The 18,414-nt window shown below is 35.9% G+C and overlaps 1 protein-coding gene across 1 annotated transcript in view; it reads right to left on the bottom strand.

The window, feature by feature from the left end:
• CC2D2B (coiled-coil and C2 domain containing 2B) overlaps positions 1–18,414 on the bottom strand; it is a 100,333-nt gene that overhangs the window by 34,206 nt on the left and 47,713 nt on the right. The window contains exons 20-24 of the mRNA XM_034663036.1: positions 11,854–11,946; positions 11,585–11,676; positions 10,355–10,525; positions 4,469–4,565; positions 3,570–3,679 (exon numbers count right to left, since the gene is read on the bottom strand). Coding sequence (XP_034518927.1) covers positions 3,570–3,679; positions 4,469–4,565; positions 10,355–10,525; positions 11,585–11,676; positions 11,854–11,946 — 563 coding nt within the window. The remainder of the gene's footprint in view (positions 1–3,569; positions 3,680–4,468; positions 4,566–10,354; positions 10,526–11,584; positions 11,677–11,853; positions 11,947–18,414) is intronic.

The raw sequence follows: 18,414 nt of genomic DNA, 5'->3' as shown, positions 1-18,414 counted from the left end.
ATAATCAAATCGACCCTTATTTTACACCATACACGAAAATCAATTCAAAATGGATTAAAAACTTAAAATATAAGTAAGACCTGAAACCATAAAGCTCCTAGAAGAAAACACAAGGTAAAAGCTTCATGGGATAAGTTGTGGCAATGATTTCATTTCACAGATATGACACCAAAGCATGGGCAACAAAAGCAAAAATAAACAAGTAGAACTATATCAAACTCTAAATCTTCTGCATGGCAAACAATCAAGTGAAAAGGCAGCCTATGGAATGAGAGAAGATATTTGCAAACCATATACATTATAAAGGGCTAATCTCCAAAATATACAAGGAATTCATACAAATCAATAGTAAAAAAATTAACCACCCAATTTTTAAAATATGCCAAAACTTGAATACACATTTTCCAAAGAAGATCTACAAGGACTGACTGTATTTGAAAAAATGCCTGGGGCACCTGGCTGGCTCAGTCAGTATAACATGTGACTCTTGATCTTGGGGCTTTAAGTTCAAGCCCCACATTGAGTGCCGAGATTATTTAATAAAATCTTTTTAAAAAATGCTCAATAATTGCTGACTAATATTAAAATGCTCACTAATAATCAGGGAAAGGCAAATCAAAACAACAGTGAGGTACCACCTCACACCTGTCAGAATGACTATTACCAAAAAAAAAAAAAAATGAGAAGTGTTAGTAAAGATGTGGAAAACTGGAATCCTTGCACATTGTTGGTAGGAATGCAAAATAGTGCAGCTGCTATGGAAAACAGCATGGAGGTTCCTCAAAAAATTAAAAACAGATTTACCATCTGATCTGACAATCCCATTTCTGGGAATCTATCCAAAAGAATTGAATCAGGATCTCAAAGTTAGCATTCCTATGTTCATTTGTAGCACTATTCACAATAGTCAAGATGGAAACATCTTAAATGTCTGCTGACAGATGAATGGATAAAGATAATGTGGTATACACATACAATGAAATAAATACTATTTACCCCTACAAAATAAGAAAATTCTGCAGTATGTGATGACATGGATGAACCTTGAGGACATTATACTAAGTGAAATAAACTAATAAACCAGTTACAGAAAGACAAATCCTGCATTATTCCACTTACATGAGACATCTAAATTAATCAAATTCATAAAATCAAAGAGTGGAATGTTGGTTGCCAGGGGCTGGAAAAAGGGAAATGGGGAGTTTCTCATCAACAGGCATAAAGTTTCAGTTAAGCAAGATGAATAAGCTCTAGAGGTCTGCTGTGCAACATTGTACCTACAGCCAATGATAATATACTGCACACTTTAAAATCTGTTAATAGGGTGGTATCATGTTAAGAGTTTTTTCCAAGTTAACAAAAAATGAGTAGACCTGACTAAAGCAAATTACCCTCTGTGGTGCTGGCTCATGTGATTGTGAAGTAGCCAAGTCCAAAATCTGCAGGGTAGACCAGCAGGCTGGAGGCCCAGGGAAGAGTTGCTGTTCAAGTCCTCCCAGGGGGAGGTAAGCCTTTTGTCCATTAAGCCTTCAACTAATTAGATGAGGTCCACCCATATTATAAAGGGTAGGAGAGAGAGAAAGACAAAGACAGAAAGATACGTGTGTGTGTGTGTGTGTACATGCATACACATCCTATTGATTCTGTTTCTCTGGAGAACCATGATTAATGCAATGACATTCTGGAAAAGAGAAAACCATGGAGACAGTAAAAACATGAGTGGTTGCTAGGTCCCAGGGGAAGGATGAAGGGATAAATAGATGAAGCAGAGAATATTTTTAGGTCAGTGAAAGTATGCATATGATATTATAGTGGTGGGTACATGTCATTATACATCTGTAAAAGGCCATAAAGTGTATAACACGAGAGTGAACTCTGAAGTAATGGTTGATAATGATGCATCAACATTTGTTCATGGATCGTAACAAACACACCACACTGATGCTGAGGGAGGCTGTATGTGTATTGTGAGAAAGGTGTATATAAGAACTCTCTACTTTCTACTCAATTTACTCTGAGCCTAAAACTACTCTAAAAAATAAAGTCTATCAATTTTTTTAAATGGGAAAAAACTCAATCTCATTAGAAATCAAGGAAGGTAAATTAAACCCCAATGAAAATATCATTTTAGATCTATCCTATTAGAAAAAATATTTTAAAAAATACAAAATATTATTGAAGCTATGGCACAACATATATTGTGTTAGGAGTGTATACTGGTTACAGCCACTAGAAAACAGTTTGGTGTTACCTAGTAAAGTTGATGCTGAATTCAATTACAACCTAGCAATTCGACTCCAAGACAGATACCCTAGAGCAGAGGTTCTCAACGTATCCCCTGACTAAGTAGCATTAGTAACACCTGGGAACCTGTGAGAAATGGAATTATCAAGACCTACCCCAGACCTACTGAATTAAAAACTATGACGGTGGGCCCAGCAATGTTTTAAGAAGCCATATGAGTGATTTTAATGCACAAAAAAGTTTGAGAGCTACTGTCTTAAAAATAAACTCTTGCATGTGTTCTCCAGAAGACAAGTTCAAGAATATTCAGAGCAACATTATTTGCAATAGCAAAGATTAAAACAAGCCAAATGGACATCAACAGGAAAAAGTATAAAAAATTATGGCATTTTAGTCCAGTAGGATACTATACAGAAGTGAAAATAAAAGAAAGAAGAAAGAAAGAAAGAAAGAAAGAAAGAAAGAAAGAAAGAAAGAGAAAGAAAGAAAGAAAGAAAGAAAGAAAGAAAGAAAAGAGAGAAAGAAGAAAGAAAGAAAGAAAGAAAGAAAGAAAGAAAGAAAGAAAGAAAGAAAGAAAGAAAGGGAAAAGAGGTAGGAAAGTAAGAAAGAAAAAAGAAGGGAGGAAGGATAGGAAGGAAGAAAGTTATGTGGATGAATAGAGGAATCTCTCAAAATAATTAAGAGTAAACAAACAAGATTGCAAAAGATGATTCAATTTATATAAAGTTGAAACATCCACAAGTGAATAATACATGGTTAGGGATAACNGAAAGGGAAAAGAGGTAGGAAAGTAAGAAAGAAAAAAGAAGGGAGGAAGGATAGGAAGGAAGAAAGTTATGTGGATGAATAGAGGAATCTCTCAAAATAATTAAGAGTAAACAAACAAGATTGCAAAAGATGATTCAATTTATATAAAGTTGAAACATCCACAAGTGAATAATACATGGTTAGGGATAACTACTTATGATATAAAATAAAAAGAGAGGGAATGTTAAACACAAATTAGTGGTTGTTACCTCTACGGGGAAAGAAAGGGGATACAATTAGGTGCTGGCTCAGTAACAACTAGGTACTGGCCTTTGAAGGTAATGGTAATATTCTATTTTTTTAGCTGGATGGTAGATACACAGGCATTCATATTATTACTTTTCCTCAGAACTTACATTTGCATATACATTAATCAGTACCCATGTAAAAAATATTTCATAATTTAAAAGCTTAAAAAATAAAGCCTATCTCAATCATTATTTTCAAGCAATGGCTCAAGAAAACAATTTTGTTATTTTTTTTTTTTAGAAGCTGAGGAAAAAGAGATTCCAACCTACGTAAAATCTACTTTAATTTCTTCATTCCAGCATGGATGAGATCCACTTGCAGTACTGGTTTGGTATACAGTGCGTTGAAAAGAAACTTCCACGAAAGGTTGTACAGTGTCCTGAAACACATAATAAATACTGACTAGATTTTTAAGGTATTTTATATAGTTGACGAAACGTAGGTGGCCAGGAAATTACTTGTTTACTGGCCGACAACTGGATGGCTTACTTTTTCTAGTTTTTCAAACAGCGATTTTTCATTCACTCATTTAATAAACATTTATTGGTCCTATTCAATATCAGATACTTTTCTAGGATCGAAAGATAAATGGAACTTACCCTTAAGGACGGGAGAAAATAAACAGGTAAACAAATAATTGCAATAAAATGTGAAAAATAAAAGAAATATATTCAAGGTATAATAGTTACTCAGGAGAGCCAATGATTAATTTTCTGGAATAAGGACAAGGAGAGTTTCACAGAGAAAACATTGATTGACCTTGAGTTTTGAAACATTATGTGGTAAGTTTCATGTGACCAATAATATGGAGCTGTGTGGAGGCCATTCCAGGCAAAGGAAAGGGAAAGAGTCCTTCTAGAAGTAGTCGTATGATATGATACTGTCTTGGGAAGGAGAGAGATGTGGCTGATTGGTAGTTAAGGGCCAGATCATCATAGATTTTTGTAGGCTTTCTAAAAGAGCTTGTACCTTATTCTATAGGCCCTGAAAACAGGGGAGCAGGGAGTGAATTGGTTAGGATTACATCTTATAAAGGGTACCTTCATTGTGCTATAGGAAATCAACTGGAAGCTTAAGACTCTAGAGATGGAGAGACCAATTAGGAGCCAGTTGCAATTCAGGGTAAACATGATCAAAATTGCACTTTATAGATGTGTTAAACACTTACCTCATTTAGGATCTCATCCGAAGCTACTGATTTGATTGTTTCTTTATGTCTGAGGCGAGATATTGATGATTTCAAATAGGTAGGCAGATCCAAGGTTCTTCAGGAAAAAACAATATAGAGATATACACTTCAAATAATTTTAACAGAGAAGAGGAATTAAGATGACAAAGGAGTAAGGGGACCCTAAGTTTGTCTCATCCCTTGAATACAACTAGATAGTTATCAAATCATTCTAAGCCTGAGAAATCAATTGGACCACAAGTCTACAAATAGAAAAGTGACCACCTTTTGGAAGGTAGGAGGTGCAGAGACTTGAATCTGGTGTGATAGAGCGGAGGATATGGCGGTGGGGAGGGAACCTGCTTGAGGAGGCTACTACAAAGTATTATAAGAAGCAGAGTACAAAATCGGTTTTAGGAGTCCACTACAGTGGGGGCCATGCCTGGCTTAAAGGTACTACAATCAAAAGACATAGAGTATCAGAATGGATCAAAAACCAATATTCATCAATATCCTGCTTACAAGAGACTCATTTTTGATCCAAAGACACCTTCAGATTGAAAGTGAGGGGGTGGAGAACCATTTATTATGCTAATGGACATGTAAAGAAAGGTGGAGTAGCCATCCTTATATCAGATAAACTAGAGTTAAAAGCAAAGACTGTAATAAGAGATGAAGAAGGACACTATATCATAATAAAGGGGTCTATCCAACAAGAAGATCTAACAAATGTAAATATTTATGCCCCTAGCTTGGGAACACCCAAATATATAGACTAATAACAAACTTAAACTCATTGATAATAATACAATAATTGTAGGGAACTTTAACACCCCATTCACAGCAATAGACAGATCATCTAAGCAGAAGATCAACAAGGAAACAAGGGCTTTTAATGACACACTGGACCAGATAAACTTACCAAATATATTCAGAGCATTTCATCCTAAAGCAGCAGAATACACATTCTTTTGGAGTACACATGGAACATTCTCCAGAATAGACCACATACTGGGTCACAAACAAGTACTCAGCTGGAACAAAAAGATTGAGATCATTCCATGCGCATTTTCAGACCAAATGCTACAAAACTTGAAGTGAACCACAAGAAAAAATTTGGAAGGACCACAAATACATGGAGGTTAAAGAACATCCTACTAAAGAATGAATAGGTCAACCAGGAAATTAAAGAAGAATTTAAAAAATATATGGAAGCAAATGAAAATGAAAACACAATAGTTCAAAACCTTTGGGATGTAGCAAAGATGGTTAAGAGGAAAGTATACAGCAATACTCAAGAAGCAAGAAACATCTCAAATACACAGCCTAACCTTACACCTAAAGGAGCTGGAAAAAGAACAGCAAATAAAGCATAAATTCAGCAGGATAAGAGAAATAATAAAGATTAGAACAGAAATCAATGATAGAGAAATTTTTTTTAAAGATTTTATTTATTTACTTGACAGAGAGACAGCCAGCTAGAGAGGGAACACAAGCAGAGGGAGTGGGAGAGGAAGAAGCAGGCTCCCAGAGAAGGAGCCTGATGTGGGGCTCAATCCCACAACGCCGGGATCACGCCCTGAGCCGAAGGCAGACGCTCAACGACTGCGCTACTCAGGCGCCCCAATGATAGAGAAATTTAAGAAAACAGTAGGACAGGTCAACGAAAACCAGGAGCTGGTTCTTTGAAAGAATTAACAAAATTGATAAACCCCTAGCCAGACTTATCAAAAAGAAAAGAGAAAAGACCCAAATAAATAAAATTATGAATGAAAGAGGAGACATCACAACCAACACCAAAGAAATACAAACAATTATAAAAGAATATTATGAGCAATTATATGCCAACAAATTAGGCAATCTGGAAGAAATGGATAAATTCCTAGAAACATAAACTACCAAAACTGAAACAAGAAGAAATAGAAAACCTGAAGAGACTCATAACTAGCAAAGAAATTGAATGAGTAATCAAGAATCTCCCAACAAGAGTCCAGGGCCCAATGGCTTCCCAGGGGAATTCTACCAAACATTTAAAAAAGAATCAATACCTATTCTTCTGAAAAAATAGAAATGAAAGAAAACTTCCAAACTCATTCTATGAAGCCAGCCTTACCTTGATCCCAAAACCAGACAAAGACCCCAATAAAAGGGAGAATTACAGACCAATATTCCTTGGGAACATGGATGCAAAAATTCTCAACAAGATACCAGCCAATAGGATCCAACAGTACATTAAGACGATTATTCACCACGAGGAAGTGGGATTTATTCCTGGGCTGCAGGGGTGGTTCAACAACCACAAATCAATCAATGTGATATACTACATTAATAAAAGAAAGGATACGAACCATATGATCCTCTCAATACATGCAGAAAAAGCATTTGACAAAATATAACATCCTTTCTTGATTAAAAACTCTCCACAATGTAGGGAGAGAGGGAACATACCTCAACATCATAAAGGCTATTTATGAAAGACCCACAGCTAATATCATCCTCAACAGGGGAAAACTGAGAGCTTTCCCCCTAAGGTCAGGAATACAGCAGCGATGTCCACTCTCGCCACTGTTGTTCAACATAGTACTGGAAGTCCTAGCCTCAGCAATTAGACAACAAGAAGAAATTTGAAAGGCATCCAAATCAGCAAAGAAGTCAAAATTGCACTCTTCACAGACGACATATAATCTATGTAGAAAACCAGTAAGGCTCCACCAAAAAATTGCTGGAACTGATACAAGAATTCGGCAAAGTCGCAGGCTATAAAATCAACACACAGAAGTCTGTTGCATTTCTCTACACTAACAATGAAGCACTAGAAAGAGAAATCAAGGAATCGATCCCATTTACTATCGCGCCAAAAACCATAAGATACCTAGGAATAAACATAACCAAAGACATAGGATCTATTCTCTGAAAACTATAGAACACTTATGAAAGAAATTGAGGAAGACACAAAGAAATGGAAAAACATTCCATGTTTTATTAAAATGTCTATGCTACCCAAAGCAATCTACACATTCAAAGCAATCCCTATCAAAATACCATTGGCATTTTTCACAGAGCTGGAATAAACAATCCTAAAATTTGTATGGAACCAGAAAAGACCCTGAATAGCCAAAGTAATGTTGAAAACGAAAACCAAAGCTGGAGACATCATAATTCCAGACTTCAAGCTGTATCACAAAGCCTTATCATTAAGACAGTATGGTACCGGCACAAAAACAGACACACAGATCAATGGAACAGAATAGAGAACCCAGAAATGGATCCTCAACTCTATGGTCAACTAATCTTAGACAAAGCAGGAAAGACTATCCATTGAAAAAAGACAGCTTCTTCAACAAATGGTTTTGGGAAAACTGGACAGCCACATGCAGAAGAATGAAACTGGACCACCTTCTTACACCATAGGGAAAAATAAATGAAAATGGATGAAAGACCTAAATGTGAGACAGGAATCCACCAAAACGCTAGAGAAGAACAGAGGCAGCAACCTCTTTGACTTCAGCTGCAGGAACTTCTTACTAGACATGTTTCCAGAAGCAAGGAAAACAAAAGCAGAAATGAACTACTGAAACTTCATCGGGACAAAAAACTTTTGCACAGTAAAGGAAACAATCAATAAAACTAAAAGGCAACCTATGGAATGGGAGAGGATATTTGCAAATGACATATCAGATAAAGGGCTAATGTCCAAAATCTATAAAGAACTTATCTAACTCAACCCCCCCAAAAATAAACAATCCAGTCAAGAAATAGGCAGAAGACATGAACAGACATTTCTCCAAAGAAGACATAAAAATGGCCAACAGACCCATGAAAAAACGCTCAACATCACTCATTATCAGGGAAATGCAAATCAAAACCACAATAAGATACCACCTCACACCAGTCAGAATGGTTAAAATTAACAAGTCAGGAAACAACAGATGCTGGTGAGGATGTAGAGAAAGGGGAACATTCTTACAGTGCTGGTGGGAATGCAAGCTGGTGAAGCCACTCTGGAAAACAGTATGGAGGTTACTCAAAAAGTTAAAAATAGAGCTACCCTATGACCCAGCAATTGCACTACTAGGTATTTATCCAAAGGATGCAAACATAGTGATGCCAAGGGGCACACGCACCTCAATGTTTATAGCAGCCATGTCCACAATAGCCAAAATCTGGAAAGAGCCCAGATGTCCATCAATAGATGAATGAACAAAGAAGAAGTGAAATATATATATGCATGAAATATAGCCATTAAAAAGAATGAAATCCTGTCATTTGCAGTGATGTGGATGGGACTAGAGGGTTTTATGCTAAGGGAAATAAGTCAGTCAGAGAAAGACAAATACCATATGATTTCACTCATATGTGGAATTTAAGAAACAAAACAGATGAACATAGGGGAATGGAAGGAAAAATAAAATACAATAAAAACAGAGAGGGAGGCAAACCATAAAAGACTCCTAATTATAGTGAACAAACTGAGGATTACTGGGGGGGGGATGGGGTAATTGCGTGATGGGCATTAAGGAGGACACTTGATGGAATGAGCACTGGGTGTTATATGCAACTGATGAATCACTAAATTCTACCCCTGAAACTAATAATATACTATGTGTTAACTAAACTGAATTTAAATAAAACAATTTTTAGATAAATAATTTTAACATTAGTTTTAGTGGGAATGGGCAGGGTTTTGCCTATGTGCATGGTGATAAATAATTCATTTACTCTGGATCTTACAGAGTTTGCTTTGGATCTTCTTATCATAGGTGGTTAGAGCTGAACGTTTGATAATCACCACTCTGGAAGAGTGGCTTCTAAATGCTGAACCATGGATTGAATTTAGTCTGTGATGAAGTTTTCAATTGTCCTCAGCAAAGGAGAAAAATAAGGCAAGTGATACTTTGAGATTACATCCTTTCTATTTTTGGTGTTACAATATTCTTTCTTTTACAAATTGACGATTACAGAAAATGGTGGTGACTTTATGATGTCCTTACTTCATAAAAGTTAGCCTTTGGAATGTGCATTTGTTTTGAGAACATCAATTCTATTAGATAAATAGGGTTGTTGCTTATAAAACATAGGAAAAACTTTTTAAGAGGTTTTAACTAAAGATTAGTACCTAGTAAGCCAAATATTTTTCATATGTAGAATTCATGGGATGTGGTAAACATTAGGTAAGCAGGTAGAGCACATATGTGTTAAACATAGAGGAGGATACTTAATATTCCTGAGATACCTGGGTCCTAAATACCAATAATATAGGATTCATACATGAGACTAAATACAGAAGACATTCAACATTCAGGACACACTAAATATACATGAGCATTTAATATTCATGATGCCTTAATTTGGCCACTAAACGGTGATACCCATTCTGGCCCCATATATCCTCTGCTCAAGATACGTAAATAAAACCCATGGAGTGTCTGCAGAAGAGTTGGGTAAGATCTGATTTCTGCAGAGGTCAACTAAAATAACAAGTCTGAAAGAGCCTACTCTCTCTTGTGTTCTACCTGCAGTACTGAGAGGCGCCAGTGGCAGAGAACAGGGCAGGTGGTGACAGTAGGGTCACAAGTGGTAACAAAAGGGAAGAAGGTCAAAAGGCATTTATTTGATATGGCATCCCAAAATACACATGGTAAATTTACTGTGGTCATCTCAAACTTCTGAAAACTCCTAATACATAGCAATGACAGCATGACAATCCACATGAAGATTTCAATTTTCATTCCATTTCTGTATATGGAGCATTAACACAGTGCCAATTTTCACACATAGGACAGCATGGAAATTTATATTTAAGATAGAGCTTTTGCAAAAAAAAAATTAAAATTAAAAAAAAGATAACGCTTTTGCAACTGTAAAAATTGGTGCACACTATCTTACCTATTAACTGTTGTATTCCTGGTAGGAATATTATAAGCCTGCAGTATTCTGACAAGAATCTTAACATCTCCATCACAGATAGTCTGTGCTGCCACCTTTTTCCTTTCTTTCCTCTGAGGCTTTAACTTTCTTCGTTGTTCAACAAGCTTACAAACTGCATGTGTCAACTGGCTAAAGAGTAAAAAAGCGATAAGCTGCATATGCACAAGATAACTTTGTTTTAAAAGACATCAATTTTTAAAGTGAATTATTATAAATAAGGCCATTATTCTGAACCATACTCTCTTCATTGTTGAGGGGAGACAGAGTTGTCTTAAACCCAAGGAAAGAACCTTTCTCTGAGCACAGATGAGATGCTGTGCTCACTCTCATGCTGTGAGAAGATGTGATTGCTCCATGCTCTTTGGGTAAATGGTCCAAGAAGAGACAAGGGCATGGAGACGTAATTCCACAAAAACATGATGTTCTTTCAGAATATTATTCGTTTTTCAGGAAGCACTCTCCTGAAAGTGATTAGATACTCAACTTTTCTACAGGCTCTGAAACAGGAGTTAGTTACACAAGCTGCCAACACAAATCCATGAAATTATAGCTTTATGGTCACACTCATTTCCCCCCAAAAAACTAAAAATAAAATACAATAGATTTCAATATCCAAACCAATTAAAACCATATTGGTAACACTGGGAATCTGCAAGTGGCCCCGGGGAGGATTCCAAGAAACATGGCATCTCTATTTCTGGTCCTACCCCCAAGTTTCAGAGAGAACAGTATGAGAATTGAGTTGAGCCAAAAGCTCTCCCAACTGCTGCCTGTGGGTTGTAGCACCACGTATGGCTGAGGATTCCGTTTTGAAAGGGGGAGATTATAGGCTTGGTATGTGGTGCTGCCAGCAATGACTTTTCCAGTAGCGGTTCCAGAACAGGAAAATCTTAGGGCAAAACTAATTTGGGACAAAGCTATTTCTTTTCTTTTTCTTTCTTGACCTAAAAACTATCAATAAGGAGAGGGTTGAAAACTAGTACTATGCAACTGAAAATACATAACATATAGATATGTCCAAAATTCAATTTTAAAATGTATTTTAAGTCACTATATTTTACTTTATCCCTTGTAAATGCATCCTCTGACGTGTAACTTAATATTAAAACGGAGAACTTTGAGAACTTTGAAGGGATTAGCTTAAAGTTTTATATTTCATATTTAAAAAATAATAATTTTACAATGTACCTTGCAGATACAATTTCTTCATAATCTGCCACAACATCCGATAAGTTAAATTTGCTAACTTTCACAATTCTTTTCATTATCAACCTTCTCATCTACAAAAAAATAAATTTAAGGAAATAATAATTTATATTTGAAGATTAAGTATTTACAATGCTACTGGTGCCACCATTTTTTAGTCCAATTTTTGCAAGCAGAATGTAAAGGGAGATTAGGAGGATTTCACAAAAGTAAATGCAAACATACTGATAATACTATTTTGTTATTGTTACCTTTTTCAGAAAATTGGCAGAATAAATCCTTTGTGCAGTAATAGAATTGACATCTGAAATGGAGATATCCTTCTCTATCTGACTTTCATATTCCTAAATGGAGAATTAAGTTAGTTTTACCTCTTCAGTGTAACAGTTCAGAGTATGATACATCGCAATAAGATATAAAATATTATTCAGTTCATGTGTAAGAGACACTGCCAACACTCTGGCATGAGATTCTCCCACTGAGCATTAGCTAAGAACAGCTTTTGACCATATTTCATTTGCTTCTAGGATGAGGTCCATTCATCTTTTAAAATAGCATAATGTTGAGAAAAAAAATTTACGATTGAGAAAATCATGAAAAAATGTGAAAATGACTGCAAAGTATTCTTTATGCATGCATTTACCTGGCAATCACATATGGGAAGTAGTTTAGTATCAATAACTTTAATTTTTAACTTCTAACTTTATTTTTTGTAAGATTTTTTAAAGTAACCACCACACCCAACATGGGGCTCGAACTCACAATCCCAAGACCAAGAGTCGCATCTTCTACCAACTGAACCAGCCAGTTGCCCCTTAACTTCTAACTTTAAAAAGTTAATAACTCTAATTTTACTTCAAGCAGTTGGTATAAGTTATTTGTCAGGCTCCTTCGTCTATATAATTCAGAATAAATCTGCATCTGTTATATTTGCATTTGTAGGATACAACCCTAATACACATGGAATATGTTTTACATTATGGATAACATTAAAGACTACACAAAAATAATGAAGTAGATACTTTCGAACTTCCAGCCATGTTACAGTGAACATTCTTTTATCTAAAAGTAATTTATTTGTTCTTCCAATTAGCTGCAAGAAATCTTGAATTTAATTCTGTTGGCAAGTAACAACTTTTACTTAAAGATATATTAATATTTCATATTGCTTTACTCTTTAAAGTATTAATTTATAAGAGCAACTTAAATATTATAATATCTAGATACTAATTTTTTATTATATGTGTCGCAAATACATTGTCTTAAATTGTAGGGTTTTAATTTTAATATCAAATTTATTAATCTTTTTAATTTATACTTTTTGTGTTTTAAGAAATACTTTCTCACCCCAAGATTAAGATACCATTTAAGTTTTGCTTTTCACATGTAATCCTTTTCTTAAGTTTTTTATTTTAATTCCAGTGTAATTAACATAATTCACATGCAGTCTTCCTTACAAAAGGTATTTATTCCTTTCATGAGGTCTGAATCTTCTATTTCTTTCTAAACAGATGACCAGAGCCACTTAACAGATAGTCCATTCTTTTTCTTAAGATTTTTTTTTAATTTAAAGATTTTATTTATTTATTTGACAGAGAGAGCAAACACAAGCAGGCGGACGAGCAGGCAGAGGGAGAAGCAGGCTCCCCACTGAGCAGGGAGCCCCATGCAGGACTTGATCCCAGGACCTTGAGATCATAACCTGAGCTGAAGGTAGACTCTTAACCAAGTGAGCCACCAGGTGTCCCTTTTGGAAGATTTTTTATTTATTCATTAGAGAGAGACAGAGAGAGCGAGCATGAGCATGAGCGGAAGGTGAGGGGGTGGGGGGTGCGGAGGGAAAGGGAGAAGCAGACTTCCTGCTGAGCAGAGAGCCTGACACGGGGCTCAATCTCAGGACCCCAAGATCATGACCTGAGCCAAAGGCAGCCACTTAACCCACTAAGACACCCAGGTGCCCTGAAAGTCCATTCTTTTAGATCTGATTTGTGATGATACTTATCAAATATAAAGTTTCCACATATGAATAATAAGTCTGTTTTGAGGCTCTCTGTTCTATTTCACTGGTTTGGAATTGCATTACTACATTTACAAAATAATTTGGGGAGAACTGGCATCCTACAATGCTGGCACCTTACAATTTCCTATCAGTGAACATTTACTCAGATTTTTTTTTTACATCATTCAAAATGTTTTATAATTTTCTCCATTAAGTCCTTGCACTTTTTGTTAAATATATTCCTATGTATCTTAGAGTTTTAATTGTCATTGCAAGGGGTATCTTCATTAAGTTACAAGTTTAGTGGGTTTTTACTGGTATACAGAATGCTATTTATTTTGTCTTTAATTTTTCCTCAAATCTTTCAAAACTACAAAAAATTAGCAAGAATGTTATAATCCACATACCCATCCTCTTAAGTAATTATAGTTGACCCTTGAAAACATGGATTTGAACTGTGCAGGTACACTTGGATGCAGACTTTTTGCATATGGTACTGAAAATGTATTATTTCTTCCTTATGATTTTCTTAATAATATTTTCTCTAGTTTACTTTATTGTAAGAATACAGTATATAATACATGTCATATAAAAAATGTGTTAACACTTTCTCCTATCAGGTTCTGATCAACAGTAGGCTATTACTATTTCAGTTTTGGGGGAGTCAAAAGTTATACATGGACTTTCAACTGCTCAGGGTTTGGTGCTCCCAACCCCCACACTGTTAAAGGGTTAACTGTGTACTTTGCCACATCTGCTTAATTTGTCTCTTTTATTATTTTTATTTTTTTGGCTAAAATATCTTGGAATATATTACAGACACCATGCTACCCCATTCCTTAATAAATACTACAGCATGAATCTTCAGAAAACTAAGGACACACTTCTATACAGCCATGATGCCATAATCACAAACAACAAAATAAACAATTTCCTAATATTATCTAATATTCAACCCATAGCCAAATTTCACCAGTCGCTGTTTTTTTCCTCTCAAAACCTGGATCTAATTAAGGATCATGTGTTGTCTTTGGTTGTCCCTTTAGTTTCTTAATCTAGAATACTCTGCCTTTTTAAAAACTGGCTTTTTAAAGTGATTAAAACAGTTGTACTGGCAAGCCAGTTGTCCCACGTTCCAAATTTGATTTTTTCCTTGTAGTGCCATTTAACTTGTTTCTCTATTCCTCATACTTATAAACAAATTAAAGTCTTAATTTGATTCAGAGTACACATTTGTGGCAATGATATTTCATACATAATGTTGTATATTTCATACTGTATCATATAAGGGGCAATAATGTCTGGCTGTATTTTATTATTGTATTAGTTTTCTTTTGCTGCTGTTACAAATTATCACAAATTAAGTCACTTCAAAAAACACAAATTCAGTATCTCACAGTTCTGTAGGTGAGAAGTTCTGGTTGTCTCAGCTGGTTTCTCTGCTCCAGGTTTCACAAGTTTGATGTCAAAGTGTAGGCCAGCTGGGTTCTTAACAGAAAGGTCTGGGAAGGATCTGTTTCCAAGCTCATTGATGTTGTTGGCAGAATCCAGTACCCTGCAGCTGTGTGACTGAGGTCTCCTTCCCTTGCTGCCATCAGCTAGGGCCCACTCTTACCTTCCCGGGACCTCTCTCCAGTCTTTGCAGATGTTCCTTTAAGTCTCAGAGCCAGCAACTACATGTTGAATCCTTCTCACGACAAATCTGATTTCTCTTTCTGCAGCTTTTGCTCACAACTGGAAAAATTTCTCTGCTTTTGAAGGCTCGTGTAATTAGATTAGGTCCCACCCAGATAAACCAGGATAATCTCCCTATTTTAAACAATGTAACATAACATATTCACAGGTTCTAGGGATTAGAGAGTGGACATCTAAAGAGGGGGCCATTATTCTACCTACCACTATTAGTAAGATTAAGCTGGATCACTGAGCCAAGATGGTGACAGCTAGATATCTCCGTTGTAGAGGTACAATGTTCCTTTTGCAATAAAGAATTAGTCATTTTAAATATGAATATTATATTCAACAAATTTACTAGTTGTGACAGTTTGCTGTAGTTTCTCTTATGTTTTCCATGTAGACAACTGTATTTTCTGCAACAAGGGCAGTTTGTCTTTTCTAATTCTAATTTCCTTCTTTCTGTCTTAATGCATTGGCTCTTCCTGGTAGAGATGATAGTGGGCATCCTTACATTGTTCAGATTAAGGGAAAATTGATGTCTATCCCCTAAGTATAATGTTTGCATAGGAGCCTATGAGGAAATAGATTTCTTTTTTTTTTTAAATATTTTTATTTATTTATTTGACAGAGAGAGACAGCCAGTGAGAGAGGGAACACAAGCAGGAGGAGTGGGAGAGGAAGAAGCAGGCTCCTGCGGAGAAGCCTGATGTGGGGCTCGATCCCAGAACGCTGGGATCACGCCCTGAGCCGAAGGCAGATGCTTAACAACTGCACCACCCAGGTGCCCCAGGAAATGGATTTCTGATCATGATTCACACCAACTCAGTTTCAAAGCCATACAATTAATAGGGTATTGAATCACAGTCAAGGGGCAGATTATAAGGAACAGATTTTCCAGAATGCTGAAAAGCTGGAGACAATTCTCTGTCTTGTTCAGGGACACCTGGGTACTGGCTCTATTTCTTTTCTTGAAGGAAAATATGGCCTTAGTGACCCTGACTTGGGATCAAGAACCAGAGGAGGCCAATGTTTGTAAACATTCCCTTAAATGGAAGTGCATTTACCATATAAGTATTAATTCTCTTGGAGTAGTTGGGTAAACCTTGCCTATTGTGCACAGGGGTTTTTTGTTTAACTGCTTTTTTTGTTTCATTTTGTTTTGTTAACTCTGGCAAAACCCTACTCTGTGTGGACATGTCACAAGAAGCTTACTCCCCATTAGGATACCAAAGTCCAGGAAAAACCAGAATCAAAATTTGTTGCAGCTGTCCTGGCCTGTGTTCTGCTCTGCTTTCTGTATGTTTCTGCATTACTAGCTAATTATATCTGAAACTCATTGTAATCATCCAGTGGATATGTAGGTCATGCCTTCTTGTCTCCCTTCCCACCCTCTCAATTCCATAATTTAGAAGAAGCACTTCCTTCAATGCAGTTCACATCAGCAGAAAAACCCAAAATGTTGTAACATTCTTAATCAGTTTAAAGAAGTTCTCTTCTTAGGAAACAACTAAAAGGCAACCTAAGGAATGGGAGAAGATATTTGTAAATGACGTATCCAATAAAGGGTTAGTATCCAAAATATATAAAGAACTTATAAAACTCAACATCCCCCCAATCCAATGAAAAAATGGGCAGAAGACATGAACAGACATTTCTCCAAAGAAGACATACAGATGGCCAACAGACACATGAAAAGATGCTTATCATCACTTATCGTCAGGGAAATACAAACCAAAATTAGAATGAGGTATCACCTCACACCTGTCAGAACGGCTAACATCAACAACACAAGAAACAACAGGTGTTGGCAAGGATGTGGAGAGAGGGGAACCCTCTTGCACAGTTGGCAGGAATGCAAACTGGTGAAGCCACTCTGGAAAACAGTATGGAGGTTCCTCAAAAAGTCAAAAATAGGACTATCCTATGATCTAGCAATTGCACTACTAGGATACATACACCCCTATGTTTATAGCAGCATTATTTATAATAGCCAAGATATGGAAGCAACCCAAGTACCCATTGATTGATGAATGGATAAAGATGGGATATATGTATATAATGAAAAATTACTCAGCCATAAAAAGAATGAAATCTTGCCATTTGCAACAACATGGATAGAGCTAGAGAGTATAATGCTAAGTGAAATAAGTCAGAGAAAGACAAATGCCATCCGATTTCACTCATATGTGGAATTTAAGAAACAAAACAAACAAGCGAAGGGGAAAAAGAGAGAGAAAGAGACAAACCAAGAAACAGACTCTTAACTATAGAGAACTGATGATTACCAGAAGAGAGGCGTGTAGGGGGATGGGTGAAATAGGTGATAGAGATTAACAGTGCACTTGTCATTATGAGAGCTGGGTATTGTATGGAACTGTTGAATCACTACATCGTACATCTGAAACTAATATAACACTGTGTGTTAACTAACTGGAATTAAAAAATAAAAACTAAAAAAAGAAAAAATTTCCTTTTAATTCTAGTATACTAAGAGCTTTCATTATGAATGAGCACTGATTTTATTAAATGCCTTTTGGACATTTATTAAAAGGAGCATATTTTTCCTTCCTTAATTTTGTTAATGTGGTAAATTATATTAATAGATTCCCTAATTAAATTAGCTTTGTTATGTGAAAACAAACCCTCTCAGATCATAAAGTGTAATTATATATTTATATATAATACATTGTTTTTCAATTTGTTGAAATTTTATTAGTAATTTTACAATTATGCTCATAAGTAAAATGTTCTAAAATGATCATTTTCTGCTCTCCTTGTCCAATTTGGGTATGAAAGTTATATCAGGGGCGCCTGGGTGGCACAGCGTTTAAGCGTCAGCCTTCAGCTCAGGGAGTGATCCCGGCGTTATGGGATCGAGCCCCACAACAGGCTCCTCTGCTATGAGCCTGCTTCTTCCTCTCCCACTCCCCCTGCTTGTGTTCCCTTTCTCGCTGGCTGTCTCTATCTCTGTCGAATAAATAAATAAAATCTTTAAAAAAAAAAAAAAGAAAGTTATATCAGATTCAGAAAATGAGTAGGATTACTTTCCCTCCTTTTCTGTTCTCTGAATAATTCGAATATGGAAAGCTCCTAGTTTCAAGAGTAGAAACTGTTCCTCTTTTATGATGTTATCTTC

The sequence above is a fragment of the Ailuropoda melanoleuca genome, chromosome 6 (genome assembly GCF_002007445.2).
Source record: "Ailuropoda melanoleuca isolate Jingjing chromosome 6, ASM200744v2, whole genome shotgun sequence".
NCBI classification, from domain to species: Eukaryota; Metazoa; Chordata; class Mammalia; order Carnivora; family Ursidae; genus Ailuropoda; species Ailuropoda melanoleuca.
Note: the sequence above shows the minus strand (reverse complement) of the source record. Positions and strands in the feature narration are given on the sequence as shown.